The sequence below is a fragment of the Salmo salar genome, chromosome 12 (genome assembly GCF_965601325.2).
Source record: "Salmo salar chromosome 12, fSalSal1, whole genome shotgun sequence".
Taxonomy (NCBI): Eukaryota; Metazoa; Chordata; class Actinopteri; order Salmoniformes; family Salmonidae; genus Salmo; species Salmo salar.
The window spans coordinates 69977576-69993563 of record NC_138302.1 but is presented as its reverse complement, the minus strand read 5'-3'; the positions used below and the strand labels follow the sequence as shown (position 1 = coordinate 69993563).

The 15988-nt window shown below is 41.4% G+C and overlaps 1 protein-coding gene across 1 annotated transcript; it reads right to left on the bottom strand.

Moving 5' to 3' along the window:
* Positions 1–7247: 7247 nt before the first annotated feature.
* Positions 7248–14345, bottom strand: LOC106565650 (MICOS complex subunit MIC10). Its single transcript, XM_014132981.3, has 4 exons — positions 14223–14345; positions 7852–7899; positions 7620–7729; positions 7248–7493 (listed from the first exon to the last, which is right to left on the bottom strand). The coding sequence occupies exons 1-4, from the start codon at positions 14281–14283 to the stop codon at positions 7485–7487; spliced, it is 228 nt and encodes a 75-aa protein (XP_013988456.3). The 5' UTR covers positions 14284–14345; the 3' UTR covers positions 7248–7484.
* Between the last annotated feature and the right edge of the window lie 1643 nt (positions 14346–15988).

The window sequence follows — 15988 nt, the reverse complement described above, 5'->3', positions numbered from 1 at the left end:
ATTAGTTTCAGCTGGTAATCATTCTTAAAGTCATTACTTAATGTATTGAGTTTAAATACCAATTCTGGGGTCAATTTGACTAATGGATTATGTTAAGATCTGTGAAATATTTTCAGCGTAACTTTGAATGCAGCAACTGTTCATTCTCAAATTCATTAGAGACTAATTCAGTGGGGTCCGAAATGATTGACACCCTTGATAAAGATAATAATTACTTTATTAAATAATTAATTCAAATACTGAGCTATATTTTATGTAAAAAATAATTGGTAAATAATATTTATACTAATACAATTGCTCAGAGAAAGAGATTTTGTTCAACAAGTAATATTTTCCTCTCTCAAATGGGTAGGGGTAAAAATTGCCCCCCTACAGATTCTTATAAAGTAGAAGAATGTTTAGTATTTGGTCCCATATTCCTAACATGCAATGGCAGTGGTGTAAAACACTTAAGTAAAAATACTTTCAAGTACTTCTTAAGTAGTTTTTTTGCAGTATGTTTACTTTACTATTTATATTTTTGACTACTTTTACTTCACTACATTTCTAAAGAAAATAATGTACTTTTTACTCCGTACATTTTCCTTGACACCCAAAAGTACTCATTACATTGTCAAATTCACACACTTATCAAACGGACATCCCAGCTGCCTCTGATCTGGCAAATTCACTAAACACAAAGACTTCCTTTGTACAGATGTCTGAGTGTTGGAGTGTGCCCCTGGCTAGCCGTAAATTAAAAAACAAGAAAATGGTGGTGTGTGATTTGCTTGATATAAGGAATTTGAAATGATTTATACTTTAACTTTTGATACTTAAGTATATTTCAGCAATTACATTTACTTTTTATACTTAAGTATATTTAAAATCAAATACTTATAGACTTTTACTCAAGTACTATTTTACTGGCTGACATTCACATTTGTCATTTTCTATTAAGGTATCTTTAATCCCGTTTTAGGTATGACCCAGATGCAGACAGTGTTGAAGAAACAAAAGTTTATTTCTAAACAGGGGCAGGCAAACGACAGGTTAAAGGCAAGCAGGGGTCAATGATCCAGAGAGGGTGCAAAGGGTCCAGAATGGCAGGCAGGCTCAGCGTCAGGGCAGGCAAGGGTCAATAATCCAGTTAGGTGGGGTAAGGTACAAAAACAGCAGGCAGGCTCAGGGTCAGGGCAGGCAGAACGGTCAAACCGGGATGGACTACCAAACAGGTGCAAGAAACAGGCAGGAGCAGGGGAACAAACGCTGGTAGGTTCTATGAACAAATGAACTGGCAACAAACAAACAGAGAACACAGGTATAAATACACAGGGGATAATGGGGAAAATAGGCGACACCTGAAGGGGGGTGGTGACAATCACAAAGACAGGTGTGAAACAGATCAGGGTGTGACATCTTTACTTTTACTTAAGTATAACAATTGGTTACTTTTTCCACCACTGCACAATGACTACATCAAGCTTGTGACTATAAACTTGGTTGCATTTGCAGTTCGTTTTGATTGTGTTTGATTATTTTGTGCCCAATAGAAATGAATGGTAAATAATGTAGTGCCATTTTGGAGTCACTATTATAAATAATAATAGCATATGTATCTGAGCACTTCTACATTAATGTGGATGCTACCATGATTATGGATAATCCTGAATTAATTGTGAATAAAGATGAGTGAGAAAGTTAGAGGGTCAAAGATCAAACCCCCAAGAGATGCTAACCTTTCACCTTTACCAATAACAGGGGAGGTTAGCATGTCTTGGTGGTATGATCTTTGACCCTTCTAACAGCTCCACCTACAGGCCAGTCGGTGCCATTTTTGTTTACCAGGTTACTCATTGCCTCTAGTTTCTGTGTGCCAAATTTAAAAAAGTAAACAATCTATGCTTGAGTTATTTGACAATGTCAAATAATTTTTTTAATCTAAGAATAGCTTCACTGTGAACCCCTACATATTGCAAATAGTGACAAATGCATCACTTGTGTCAGTTCACACTTCCTTTTGATTTATTGTATTGCCTATCTTATTTACCATGTATGAATGTGTCATTCAATGTGTTTCTATAGGCTAGTAGCAGTAAGGCCAAATTCAATGTCTCATCAAATATATATATATATATATATATATATATATATATATATATACACACACCTACAAGGGTACAAAAATTCAAAATCAAACAGCTAAATGATCCATGGTATGACCATCTTAAAACAATATGACCATCTGTGTTAGATTAGTAGACCCCCCTCTGGCTCAGAGTGGAAGTGTAGATACAGTAGGCAGGCCATGCATGCTGTCCTTGAGGGCCAGACTGTTCAGGTTGGTTTTGTCCCAATCTTTGAATAAGCCACTGATTAATACCTTGACAACAATGAATGGACCTTCCAATAAATCTATTGAGGAAGTAAGTGCCAGAGACAAATTAAAACCAGCAGACGCTCCTTAGATCATGACTCATGAGCTGTGCTGTCCCAGACTGCCAGTGGTTGTTCCACATTAGGATTTGGTATAATGGAGGAATTTTGCCTCTCTATGAACAGAAATGTCTTCAACAGCCACTACAGTGATGGAACTCTATTTTCCTCAAATAAAATCTGTGCATGCTGCCCTGGCACTGCGCTCTGTCTCTCTCACTCCCTCATGTCAGTTCTGGCTGCAGAACAGACCACATCTGATGGAAAAATTGTTGTAATTATGATTCTGACATGCATATGATATGCAGGTTAGCGTTTTTTTGTCGTGAATCTTGTTCTGGAGGCAGCTCTGCTGAGCAGTCACTAGCTGGCACAGCCATAAAGTCATAAAATTTGATTTTAAACCTAAATCCTAACCTTAACCACAATACTTAACCTAATCCTAACCTTAAATGATGACCAAAAATATAATTTTTGTATTCATACATTTTTACAATATAGGTAATTTTGACTTTGCAGCTGCCCTATCTAAGGGGAAATAGTTCAGTTCTGCCTCCAGGATAAGACTACTGATAATAAACGCCAACCTGCATATGATATCTGAACCAGCTCTGTGTTCTCTGATTAGTGGCAAGGTTAATAGTGATTATGATTGTCGTTCTGGAGAATCTGTCAGACAGGCACAGACAGGTACCCTCTTATGCCCCAGAAATCTATCCCCACTTCCCTCCCCCTCTGCAAGTGTGCAGCTTTGATTGTATCCATAAGCCCCCATGCACTCTTGCAGACAAATACTATATTAATAGACAGGGGAAGAGTGAAATAGCGGAATCTGTTTTTGAGAGGATGCCAACATATACTCCTTACTTTGTAACTAATGCATTGCAGAATGCGTGCAGGAGTGTTTACATGTACTGTATGTGTGTGTAAGAGTGTGTCTCTGTCTATCTTTGCTCGTGTGAAAGAACGTTTGTTTATATACTGAACAAAAATATAAACGCAACATGCAACAATTTCAAAGATTTTACTGAGTTACAGCTCATAGAAGTACATCAGTCATTTGAAATACATTCGTTAAGCCCTAATCTATGAATTTCACGACTAGGAAGGAGTGCTGCCATGGCTGGGCACGGGAGGGCATAGGCCCACCCACTGGGGAGACAGGCCCGGCCAATCAGAATGAGTTTTCCCCACAAAAGGGCCTTATTACAGACATGATAGAGAAATGAACATTAAATTCTCTGGCAACAGCTCTGGTTGACATTCCTACAGTCAGCATGCCAATTATATGCTCCCTCAAAACTTGCGACATCTATGGCATTGTGTTGTGTGACTAAACAGCACATTTTAGAGTGGCCTTTTATTGTCTACAGCACAAGGTGCACCTGTGTAATGAGCATGCGGTTTAATCAGGTTCTTGATAGGTCACACCTGTCAGGTAGATGGATTATCTTGGCAAAGGGGAAATGCTCCCTAACAGGGATGTAAACAAATTTGTGCACAAAATTTGAGAAACAAGCTTGTTGTGTATGGAACATTTCTGGGATCTTTTATTTCAGCTAGTGAAACATGGGACCAACACTTTACATGTTGCATTCATATTTATGTTCTATATATATAAAAAAAAAAACACACATACATATACACACAGTACCAGTTAAAAGTTTGGACACACCTACTCATTCAAGGGTTTTTCTTTATTTTAACTATCTTCTACATTGTAGAATGTTAGTGAAGACATCAAAACTATGAAATAACACATATGGAATCATGTAGTAATCAAAAAAGTGTTAAAATATATTTTGATTTGTTTGTTAGATTCTTCAAAGTAGCCACCCTTTGCCTTGATGACAGCTTTGCACACTTTTGGCATTCTCTAAACCAGCTTCACGAGGTAGTCACCTGGAATGCATTTCAATTAACCTCTTACATCTAGACGTTCCGCTAGCGGAACACCTGCTCCAATATCCAATGATGGGCGTGGCGCGAAATACAAATTCCTCTAAAATCCGAAAACTTCCATTTTTCAAACATATGACTATTTCACAGCATTTTAAAGACAAGACTCTCGTTAATCTAACCACACTGTCCGATTTCAAAAAGGCTTTACAGCGAAAGCGAAACATTAGATTATGTCAGCAGAGTACCCAGCCAGAAATAATCAGACACCCATTTTTCAAGCTAGCATATAATGTCACAAAAACCCAGAAGACAGCTAAATGCAGCACTAACCTTTGATGATCTTCATCAGATGACACACCTAGGACATTATGTTATACAATACATGCATGTTTTGTTCAATCAAGTTCATATTTATATTTATATTCATATTTATATCAAAAAAAAGTGTCACGTTAGAGCAGAGATCCTTTGTAATGGATAGAGATGGCAAAGAAGTTCAAGAAATGGTCAGACAGGGTACTTCCTGTACAGAATCTTCTCACGTTTTGGCCTGCCAAATGAGTTCTGTTATGCTCACAGACACCATTCAAACAGTTTTAGAAACTTTGGAGTGTTTTCTATCCAAAGCTAATAATTATATGCATATTCTAGTTTCTGGGCAGGACTAATAATCAGATTAAATCGGGTATGTTTTTTATCTAGCCGTGAAAATACTGCCCCCTAGCCATAACAGGTTAACAGGTGTGCCTTGTTAAAAGTTAATTTATGGAATTTCATTCCTTAATGCATTTGAGCCAATCAGTTGTTTCGTGACAAGGTAGGGGTGGGTATATAGAAGATAGCCCTATTTGGTAAAAGTCCATATTTTGGCAAGAACAGCTCAAATAAGCATAGAGAAACGACATGGTCAGTCAATCCGGAAAATTTCAAGAACTTTGAAAGTTTCAAAGTGCAGTCGCAAAAACCATCAAGCACTATGATGAAACTGGCTCTCATGAGGACCACCACAGGAAAGGAAGTCCCAGAGTTACCTCTGCTGCAGAGGATAAGTTAATTAGAGTTAGTAACAGACACATCTCAACATCAACTGTTCAGAGGAGACTGAGTGAATCAGGCCTTCGTGGTCGATTTGCTGCAAAGAAACCACTACCAAAGGACACCAATAATAAGAAGAGACTTGCTTGGGCCAAGAAACACAAGCAGTAGACAGACCGGTGGAAATCTGTCCTTTGGTCTAATAAGTCCAAATGAGATTTTTGGTTCCAACCGCCAAGTCTTTGTGAGATGCAGAGTAGGTGAACAGATGATCTCCGCATGTGTGGTTCCCACCGTGAAGCATGGAGGAGGTGGTGTGATGGTGCTTTGCTGGTGACACTGTGATGTATTTAGAATTCAAGGCACACTTAACCAGCATGGCTACCATAGCATTCTGCAGCGATACGCCATCCCATCTGGTTTGAGCTTAGTGGGACTATCATTTGTTTTTCAACAGGACAATGGCCTCCACAATCACCTGACCTCAACCCAATTGAGATGGTTTGGGATGAGTTGGACCGCAGAGTGAAGGAAAAGCAGCCAACAAGTGCTCAGCATATGTGGGAACTCCTTCAAGACTGTTGGAAAAGCATTCCAGGTGAAGCTGGTTGAGAGAATGCCAAGAGTGTGCAAAGCTGTCCTCAAGGCAAAGGGTGGCTACTTTAAAGAATCTAAAATATACATTTGTTTAATAGTTTTTGGGTTAATACATGATTCCATATGTGTTATTTCATAGTTTCGATATATTCACTATTATTCTACAATGTAGAAAAAATAAAAACCCTTGAATGTTGATAGGTACTGTGTGTGATAGATACACACACACACACACACACACACACACACACACACACACACCACTGTTGAATAATGTACTGTATCTACTATGGAGAGAGATACATGTGAAAGTCATTTTGAAATGTATTCTATGTTGCAAATAAGTGTTTGAGATTGTATATGTGGGGCTGGTCATATCTGGATGTGTGCTGTAAGAAATGTATATAGTTTAAGCCTATGAGTGAGCATGTGAGTTTCAGTACATATGCGTATGAACATGTGTTTAAATATGTGCCTTGAAGTGAACGTGTGAATGTGTGTTCAGACGTGCACGGAGCGGAACTCACCTGTTAGTAATAAGGGCTGAGCTTCAGTCCAGAACTGGCATTCCAGAACATTCCACAAATTCTGCTGCACCAGGGGGCTGGACAAACACACTCCCAAAACATACTCCCAGACACAATCAGTACTGCCAATGAACACACAGACAGAGTATTGCTCACAAAAGACACACAAGCTAACATGATCCTTCTCCATGCACCACCTACACAATCACTGCCAACACTCCCAACATACACATACAAGCACACACACAGGTACTCTGCCATTGTCCTGCTCCCAAACACTCCCAGATGAAGACAGTCTGCATGGTGCAGCTGTACCTGGAACAAAGTGTATTGCAATCCTTCTTACCAGTGTAACATGTCCTACAGTTCCTCCACTTAAACTATTCATCTTAGTGATAGGTAGCAATATACAATGTTGTATTGGTAGATGGTAGCAATACACAGTAGATAGTTTCCCCCACACTTTGCATTTACCACCTGACCCCATCTTCACCTGTAGTATACAACCCTCTCACTAAACATTTATCTAACCTCTCTCTGTACATTTAGGAATATATTTGTTCCACACCCTCCCCATCATCCAGATTTTATCCATTGCTTCATTTTCTTTAGCTCTCATTTTCCCCTGCTTCCCCTCTTTCCTTGAGGGCTGCAGCAGGACAGCAGGAGTTTAACTCTCCTACTCATTCACACACAAAATACTGTCATTCTTCCTTTCCCTCCCGCTCTCTAACACACAAAGCTTGCCAAACTCATTTCAAAATAGACATGTTCTTTGTTTGCATTCAAACTTTATTCACACAGATACAAGACAGAAGTAAATCAGGAATTCTCTGTCAAATGATTCATTACTTATATATATATACACATACACACACGACTTCCCTGTGAGACTCACACAGTAATTACATTGGGTGGCAGGGAGACAAGCAGCAAAATAAAATAAAAACAAGCAGCAAAATAATGAGGACGAGACAACTTCTACATCAGCCAACTCTCCTCAGTCTTCTACTGTTCCTGAAAGAGATTAAATAGAACAGTCATTTTACTATGTGCAATTATTGTTGAGGGAAAAAACGCTGGAATACTGTGTTTCAACCTTAATGGCATCGACCTTGGTCATGACGTGTGTGATTTGCTCACCTTTACCCTGTGACCATGGAGCTGGTAAGGTGACCTGAAGTCCTGCTGGCAGTTGGAGTAGCCCATGCCCAGCCCCACACCTGATCCAAATGCCACTGGCCAAGTGCGCCCTAGAGATGGGACAGACAATTAATTCACTTATATGAAACAAACCATAACTCCCACAAAGATCAACACATGGACAGCATTATTATTACAATTACTGTTCTCTGCTGTCTGAGGCAATACTCACGTTTGAAGAAGAGGACTGAGAACACAATCCCCACGCCAAGGCCGGTCGCTACAGAGAGACAGCGAGAGAGAGAGAGAGGAAAGAAAGAAAAAAAAGGGGTGAAAGGAGGTGCATAAACCTCTCCACAGAGGAATAGAAATAAAAAAACAAGTCTGCAGCACACCCTATGATTAAGTATTGGGGTAATGCACACATACACACAGGTATGGAATTCCCTGGTGTGCTTGGAAGTTAGTCTGCTCTAATGAGGTGAGGTGAGGGGCAACATTGCCGCTGACCCCAGAGCTAGTAAACAGCACCTGTCAGCCAGACATTGTTCATTAGAGAGAAACAGAGGGGGAATATGAAGAAAAGCATGTGAAAGTAAACTTAAGACAAAAAAATAAAAAAAATAAAGAGCAAACGAGAGCAAAGAAAATGTCATTGAGTGAGAGAGATGTGTCAAGGGGTAGGAGGAGCTAGTGCTGTAAAGGAAAGACATGAAGGGGGAGGAGAGATGAGAGGCGGGGATAAGTGAGATAGAGGACTAGCAGTGTGATCTACAGATCTGGGACGTTTAAGTTAGGGAGAGTGAGAGTCCAGTCAGGTCAAGCAGAGGGTCCAGGTGAGGTGATCTTCATAGCAGGGAGATGGACAGACAAGACACAAATAAGACACAACGACAGAGTGTAAGTGTGGACCCGAGGGGGCATTTGAGGAGATAGAATGTGTTTGTGTGCTTAGCTTCACCTCGCTGTGTGCAGCGCCCCACCCAGCTCCGGGCCAGCCAGCACAGAAATACATAAAAACAACAGTTTGGGCCCCTCCACTTCTTAATTGGATTCAGAGAGCTATGCAGCATGACCGATACGCAGCTGCCAAAGCACTCAGACACTGCTCCCTCCGTCTCAATTACACAACTTACAAATGTCAAACAAGACCACAAAAACAAAGGGACAACATCCGAGACATCTTTATTGCTGCTGACAGACACATCAAGCTCCTCTACAACCTCTGCTGCCCCCCCCCCTCTTCCCACCCCCCTCGCTTTCCAGTCTGAACTAAAAAAAATGTTTTTTTAAAGTCCAATGCAGCCGTTTTTTTATCCCACAATATCAAATCAGTTCTGGGTAACAATTAAGTACATTACTGTGATTGTTGCTTGGACTGTCTGGGAGTGGTCTGAGTGGGGAGGGGGAAACTGAAAACGAGCGGTTACTGGCAGAGAGGTTTGGAACTTTCTTATTGGTCTATTAAACTACTTTACCACCAGGTGATGACACCAGGCCAGCCAAAACTCTATCCGTCCAAAACAGGGTTTGAAATTGTAGACGGTCTTTTCAAACAGCTCTTACACTAAAAAAGGAATTATTATCTTCACAATTTCACAGTATTAGTCCCAACAGTGTGGAAATATATACTGCTCAAAAAAATAAAGGGAACACTTAAACAACACATCCTAGATCTGAATGAAAGAAATAATCTTATTAAATACTTTTTTCTTTACATAGTTGAATGTGCTGACAACAAAATCACACAAAAATAATCAATGGAAATCCAATTTATCAACCCATGGAGGTCTGGATTTGGAGTCACACTCAAAATTAAAGTGGAAAACCACACTACAGGCTGATCCAACTTTGATGTAATGTCCTTAAAACAAGTCAAAATGAGGCTCAGTAGTGTGTGTGGCCTCCACGTGCCTGTATGACCTCCCTACAATGCCTGGGCATGCTCCTGATGAGGTGGCGGATGGTCTCCTGAGGGATCTCCTCCCAGACCTGGACTAAAGCATCCGTCAACTCCTGGACAGTCTGTGGTGCAACGTGGCGTTGGTGGATGGAGCGAGACATGATGTCCCAGATGTGCTCAATTGGATTCAGGTCTGGGGAATGGGTGGGCCAGTCCATAGCATCAATGCCTTCCTCTTGCAGGAACTGCTGACACACTCCAGCCACATGAGGTCTAGCATTGTCTTGCATTAGGAGGAACCCAGGGCCAACCGCACCAGCATATGGTCTCACAAGGGGTCTGAGGATCTCATCTCGGTACCTAATGGCAGTCAGGCAACCTCTGGCGAGGACATGGAGGGCTGTGCGGCCCCCCAAAGAAATGCCACCCCACACCATGACTGACCCACCGCCAAACCGGTCATGCTGGAGGATGTTGCAGGCAGCAGAACGTTCTCCATGGCGTCTCCAGACTCTGTCACATCTGTCACGTGCTCAGTGTGAACCTGCTTTCATCTGTGAAGAGCACAGGGCGCCAGTGGCGAATTTGCCAATCTTGGTGTTCTCTGGCAAATGCCAAACGTCCTGCACGGTATTGGGCTGTAAGCACAACCCCCACCTGTGGACGTCGGGCCCTCATACCACCCTCATGGAGTCTGTTTCTGACCATTTGAGCAGACACATGCACATTTGTGGCCTGCTGGAGGTCATTTTGCAGGGCTCTGGCAGTGCTTCTCCTGCTCCCCCTTGCACAAAGGCGGAGGTAGCGGTCCTGCTGCTGGGTTGTTGCCCTCCTACGGCCTCCTCCACATCTCCTGATGTACTGGCCTGTCTCCTGGTAGCGCCTCCATGCTCTGGACACTACGCTGACAGACACAACAAACCTTCTTGCCACAGCTCGCATTGATGTGCCATCCTGGATGAGCTGCACTACCTGAGCCACTTGTGTGGGTTGTAGACTCCGTCTCATGCTACCACTTGAGTGAAAGCACCGCCAGCATTCAAAAGTGACCAAAACATCAGCCAGGAAGCATAGGAACTGAGAAGTGGTCTGTGGTCCCCACCTGCAGAACCACTCCTTTATTGGGGTGTCTTGCTAATTGCCTATAATTTCCACCTGTTGTCTATTCCATTTGCACAACGGCATGTGCAATTTATTGTCAATCAGTGTTGCTTCCTAAGTGGACAGTTTGATTTCACAGAAGTGTGATTGACTTGGAGTTACATTGTGTTGTTTAAGTGTTCCCTTTCTTTTTTTTGAGCAGTGTATATATAAAAAAACTTTAAAAAAATTAACTTTTGACAGCAATGGGCCTTTAAGATTTACAGACTCTCTCTCTCTCTCTTCCCCTCTCTCTCTCTCAAAAGCAGTGGAGCTGGCCAAATATGAGGCTAGATCTGCAACAGATTTACTATTATGAACCTCGATACAACCACAGCTTGACTCCCTCTGTTCCTCTGATATCTTTACCTTTCCTTCCTCCTCCTTTCTCTCCTGACTGTGCATCCATCATTCTTCTGTTCTGTTCTGTTGTTCCCCTCTTACTGTGCAGCAGCTTTCCTGTCTGTCCTGATAGGCTGGCTATTACAGGCTCCCTGCTGGGGGCAACGTGATTTCACAACCTTTGGCCTCTTCACACTATAAGTGTGGATTATTGTAAACCCAGCTGTTGTCAACCCACATACCTTTTCGGGGAATACAGTAAATCTAAAAACAAGGAAAATATTAAGTTTGGCAGTCCTCATGGCTAGTTGCTCCAAAGCTAGCAAACATTCCAAAACCAAATACCTCTGTACGAAAGATTATAATTCAAATAACTCTTTAAGCAAAACTACTTTCATAGACAATTTCCCCAAATATTTGTAAGGGTGCAGGAATATCATTGGTTCTAGATCAGAATGTTGTGTGTCATGTTCTTAGACAATATTCCTTTATTATGGATATTGGACACCAACTTCACACTGCATTGCTGACATTGTGTTATCACCTTTATGTTATCTCAGAGATCAATTGGTAAACTCTGATTTACCACCCCAAGATATCCCTGCACAACGTTTATTTGCGCCCCTACTGGATGGAAACTACAAGTGTAATTAATGGCTGTGCTCAATGCAATGGCACTTCTAAATGTAGATCCTTTAAAACACCCCAAACAGGGAAACAGATCCCAATCAAAGGTGTTGTCATGTGCTCCACTAAGGCAGTTATTTATCTTATAACTTGTCCTTGCGGTAAAAATGACGCGGGGTAAAACAAAGGGCGAATTAAAATTACGAATCTCGGAGCATATTAGCACCATTAGGTGCAAAAACTCGACTTACTAAGTTGCGGCCCACTTATTGGAAGCAAACCCCTCGATTTCGTCCCTACGTTATATTGGCATCGAACATGTCACACTCCCTAGGAGGGGGTGACCTCAACAATTTATTGTTAAATGAGAGGCTGACTGGATCTTTAATTTAAAGACCATTGCTCCTTTCGGTCTCAACATAGACTTTGATCTGAAGACATTCTTGTGATTTTGCTATTGAAAATGTTTGTAGGCCTATGTACCCAAATTGTATCTATGATCATATGCTATCCATTCATGTTTTTGGTATGTTATTTTTATATAACAGAGCCTCCTTCACTCATGCCGCCAAACTTACCCTACTGACTATCCTACCGATCCTCGACTTCGGTGAAGTCATCTACAAAATAGCTTCCAATACTCTAGTCAGCAAACTGGATGCAGTCTATCACAGTGCCATCCGTTTTGTTACCAAAGGCCCTTATACCACCCACCACTGCGACCTGTATGCTCTAGTCGGCTGGCCCTCGCTACATATTCATCGCCAGACCCACTGGCTCCAGGTCATCTATAAGTCTATGCTAGGTAACGCTCCGCCTTATCTCAGCTCACTGGTCACGATAACAACACCCACCTGTAGCACACGTTCCAGCAGGTATATCTCACTGGTCATCCCCAAAGCCAACACCTGATTTGGCCGCCTTTGTTTCCAGTTCTCTGCTGCCAGTGACTGGAACGAATTGCAAAATCGCTGAAGCTGGAGACTTATATTTTCCTCACTAACTTTAAACATCAGCTATCTGAGCAGCTAACCGATCGCTGCAGCTGTACATAGTCCATCTGTAAATAGCCCACCCAATCTACCTACCTCATCCCCCTATGGTTTTTATCTACTTTTCTGCTCTTTGCACACCAATATCTCTACTTGCACATCATCATCTGCTCATTTATCACTCCAGTGTTAATCTTCTAAATTGTAATTACTTCGCTACTATGGCCTATTTATTGCCGTACCTCCTCACGCCATTTGCACACACTGTATATAGACTTTGTTTTTTTCTATTGTGTTATTGACTGTACGCTTGTTTATTCCATGTGTAACTCTGTGTTGTTTGTGTCGCACTGCTTTGCTTTATCTTGGCCAGGTCGCAATTGTAAATGAGAACTTGTTCTCAACTAGCTTACCTGGTTAAATAAAGGTAAAATAAATAAATACAATTTAAAAATCTGAGAATTAACCAACGATATCAGGCCACACCCAGCCATGATTACAGACACCTGTGTGTGTCCTTTGACACTATATAAAACGAGTCACCCTGCAGTGTTTGTCATTATACCCTGATGAAGACAGCTCGTCTGTCGAAACGTTGGTAATTAGGTTATTAAATTATTGCATCTGAGCTCCTAGAGTGTGCGACTCTCCTTTACATTTTAAGTGTTCTACTCCGCTAGCCAGCACCTCGCCTAAATTGGTGTGGATTTCTTTCGCCTCTAGATCACCTTATCAAGGCCATTTACATATTTATATGATGTGTAATGTATGCTTCCTTAACTTACTTTTAATGGAAATTGTTACACTTTACAGAAACGTCAGCAAAGACGGTATAGCCCAGTTGCACTATACTGTCTTTCCCTAATCTACTTAATCATAAAGTTACTTTACTATTACAGTTGCTGGATCGTGTAGGGGATGAAACACTTTAAACATGTGTTGATAGAACATTCTTAATCATGCATGTTCTCAAGTTAATGTCACGTGCAGAAATTCTAAACCCGACAAATGTCACTGATGCTTTATGTAGCTATATGTCATGTCACAATGTGTAATGTTGTCCTATGCTTTGAGCATGCATTTCATGTGCATCATTACGGGATAGTTTAACGGTGCAGTTAATCATATTACCCTATTAAGACTAGAGGACTCAATGTCATATGCCAGTTTCCGTATTTCTTTGATTTTATATCAATGTAAGCAACATTTTACAGCATGTTATAGGACTAATAGTTAATGTCATTGAAAAGTTGACTCAAACCCTTAACTGACGGCGTGAAGGGCACAATGTGTTTCCTGGACTGGTCGCAGAATAATACAAAAATATAGGACGTGAGCGCGCAAATGTTTTGGTCCGTTTCTTCGACACAATTGCCTGAAATATAATTACAACAAACCATACAAAAAAAAGCCCTATGTTGATGGGGATTTTGGTTTAAATTGTCAATGGACCTCATCGGGTATGGCCCACACTATACGTAGACAGGTGGCCTTGCTAAGCTCATGCACCTGGTCCCCGGCTTACACTCCGCATTTTAGGTTGTACTCTGTTTGGAATCAATTTCTTAATAAATGCATTTATGAAATATCGATATTTACCTATCTTCACAGCGCTATCAGCTAGGCATCGGTCCCACTTCTGTCCGTGTTCATTTGCCATGTTTTCAGCTTCTGACTCCTCACATCTTCAAAAATCGCGAGATTGAGGTCATGTGATCACCTACGTCAACATAATGTTGCAGATATGTATTTTACATGGATGCATGTGCTGACAATAATATTTGCTCTATATGACTATTTCCTTTCTGCAACATTTCGACAACATTGCAATGTTAGAAACTGTAGTGAAGTAGGTTGTGCCACTGAAATAAATATAATATGAAATGCAATGTATGACATTATCATACATCCAGAATTTGTATTTATTTATTTTATTTCACCATTATTTAACCAGGCAGGCAAGTTGAGAACAAGTTATCATTTACAATTGCGACCTGGCCAAGATAAAGCAAGCAGTTTGACACATACAACAACACATAGTTACACATGGAGTAAAACAAACATACAGTCAATAATATAGTAGAAAAATAAGTCATATACAAAGTGAGCAAATGAGGTGAGATAAGGGAGGTAAAGACAAAAAAGGCCATGGTGGCGAAGTAAATACAATATAGCAAGTAAAACACTGGAATGGTAGATTTGCAGTGGAAGAAGAAGCAAAGTAGAAATTTAAATAATGGGGTGCAAAGGAGCAAAATAAATAAATAAATACAGTAGGGGAAGTGGTAGTTGTTTGGGCTAAATTATAGATGGGCTATGTACAGGTGCAGTAATCTGTGAGCTGCTCTGACAGCTGGTGCTTAAAGCTAGTGAGGGAGATAAGTGTTTCCAGTTTCAGAGATTTTTGTAGTTCATTCCGGTCATTGGCAGCAGAGAACTGGAAGGAGAGGCGGCCGAAGGAGGAATTGGCTTTGGGGGTGACCAGAGAGATATACCTGCTGGAGCGCGTGCTACAGGTGGGTGCTACTATGATGACCAGCAAGCTGAGATAAGGGGGAACTTTACCTAGCAGGGTCTTGGAGATGACCTGGAGCCAGTGGGATTGGCGACGAGTATGAAGCGAGGGCCAGCCAACGAGAGCGTACAGGTCGCAGTGGTGGGTAGTAAATGGGGCTTTGGTGACAAAACGGATGGCACTGTGATAGACTGCATCCAATTTATTGAGTAGGGTATTGGAGGCTATTTTGTAAATGACATCACCGAAGTCGAGGATCGGTAGGATGGTCAGTTTTACGAGGGTATGTTTGGCAGCATGAGTGAAAGATGCTTTGTTGCGAAATAGGAAGCCAATTCTAGATTTAACTTTGGATTGGAGATGTTTGATGTGAGTCTGGAAGGAGAATTTACAGTCTAACCAGACACCTAGGTATTTGTAGTTGTCCACATATTCTAAGTCAGAACCGTCCAGAGTAGTGATGCTGGACGGGCGGGCAGGTTGCGGGCAGCGATCGGTTGAAGAGCATGCATTTAGTTTTACTTGTATTTAAGAGGAGTTGGAGGCCACGGAAGGAGAGTTGTATGGCATTGAAGCTCGTCTGGAGGGTAGTTAACACAGTGTCCAAAGAAGGGACAGAAGTATACAGAATGGTGTTGAATGCTTAGAGGTGGATCAGAGACTCACCAGCAGCAGGAGCGACATCATTGATGTATACAGAGAAAAGAGTCGGCCCAAGAATTGAACCCTGTGGCACCCCCATAGACTGCCAGAGGCCCGGACAACAGGCTCACCGATTTGACACACTGAACTCTATCAGAGAAGTAGTTGGTGAACCAGGCGAGGCAATCATTTGAGAAACCAAGGCTGT

Bases quoted from the DNA above. Each gene is read 5' to 3' on its own strand.
- LOC106565650 (XM_014132981.3), bottom strand. From the start codon at position 14,283: ATGGCAAATGAACACGGACAGAAGTGGGACCGATGCCTAGCTGATAGC. The intron at 7,900-14,222 runs GTAAATATCGAT...GTCTCTCTGTAG, and splicing joins TGATAGCGCTGTGAAGATAG to CGACCGGCCTTGGCGTGGGG. The intron at 7,730-7,851 runs GTGAGTATTGCC...TCCCATCTCTAG, and splicing joins CTCAGTCCTCTTCTTCAAAC to GGCGCACTTGGCCAGTGGCA.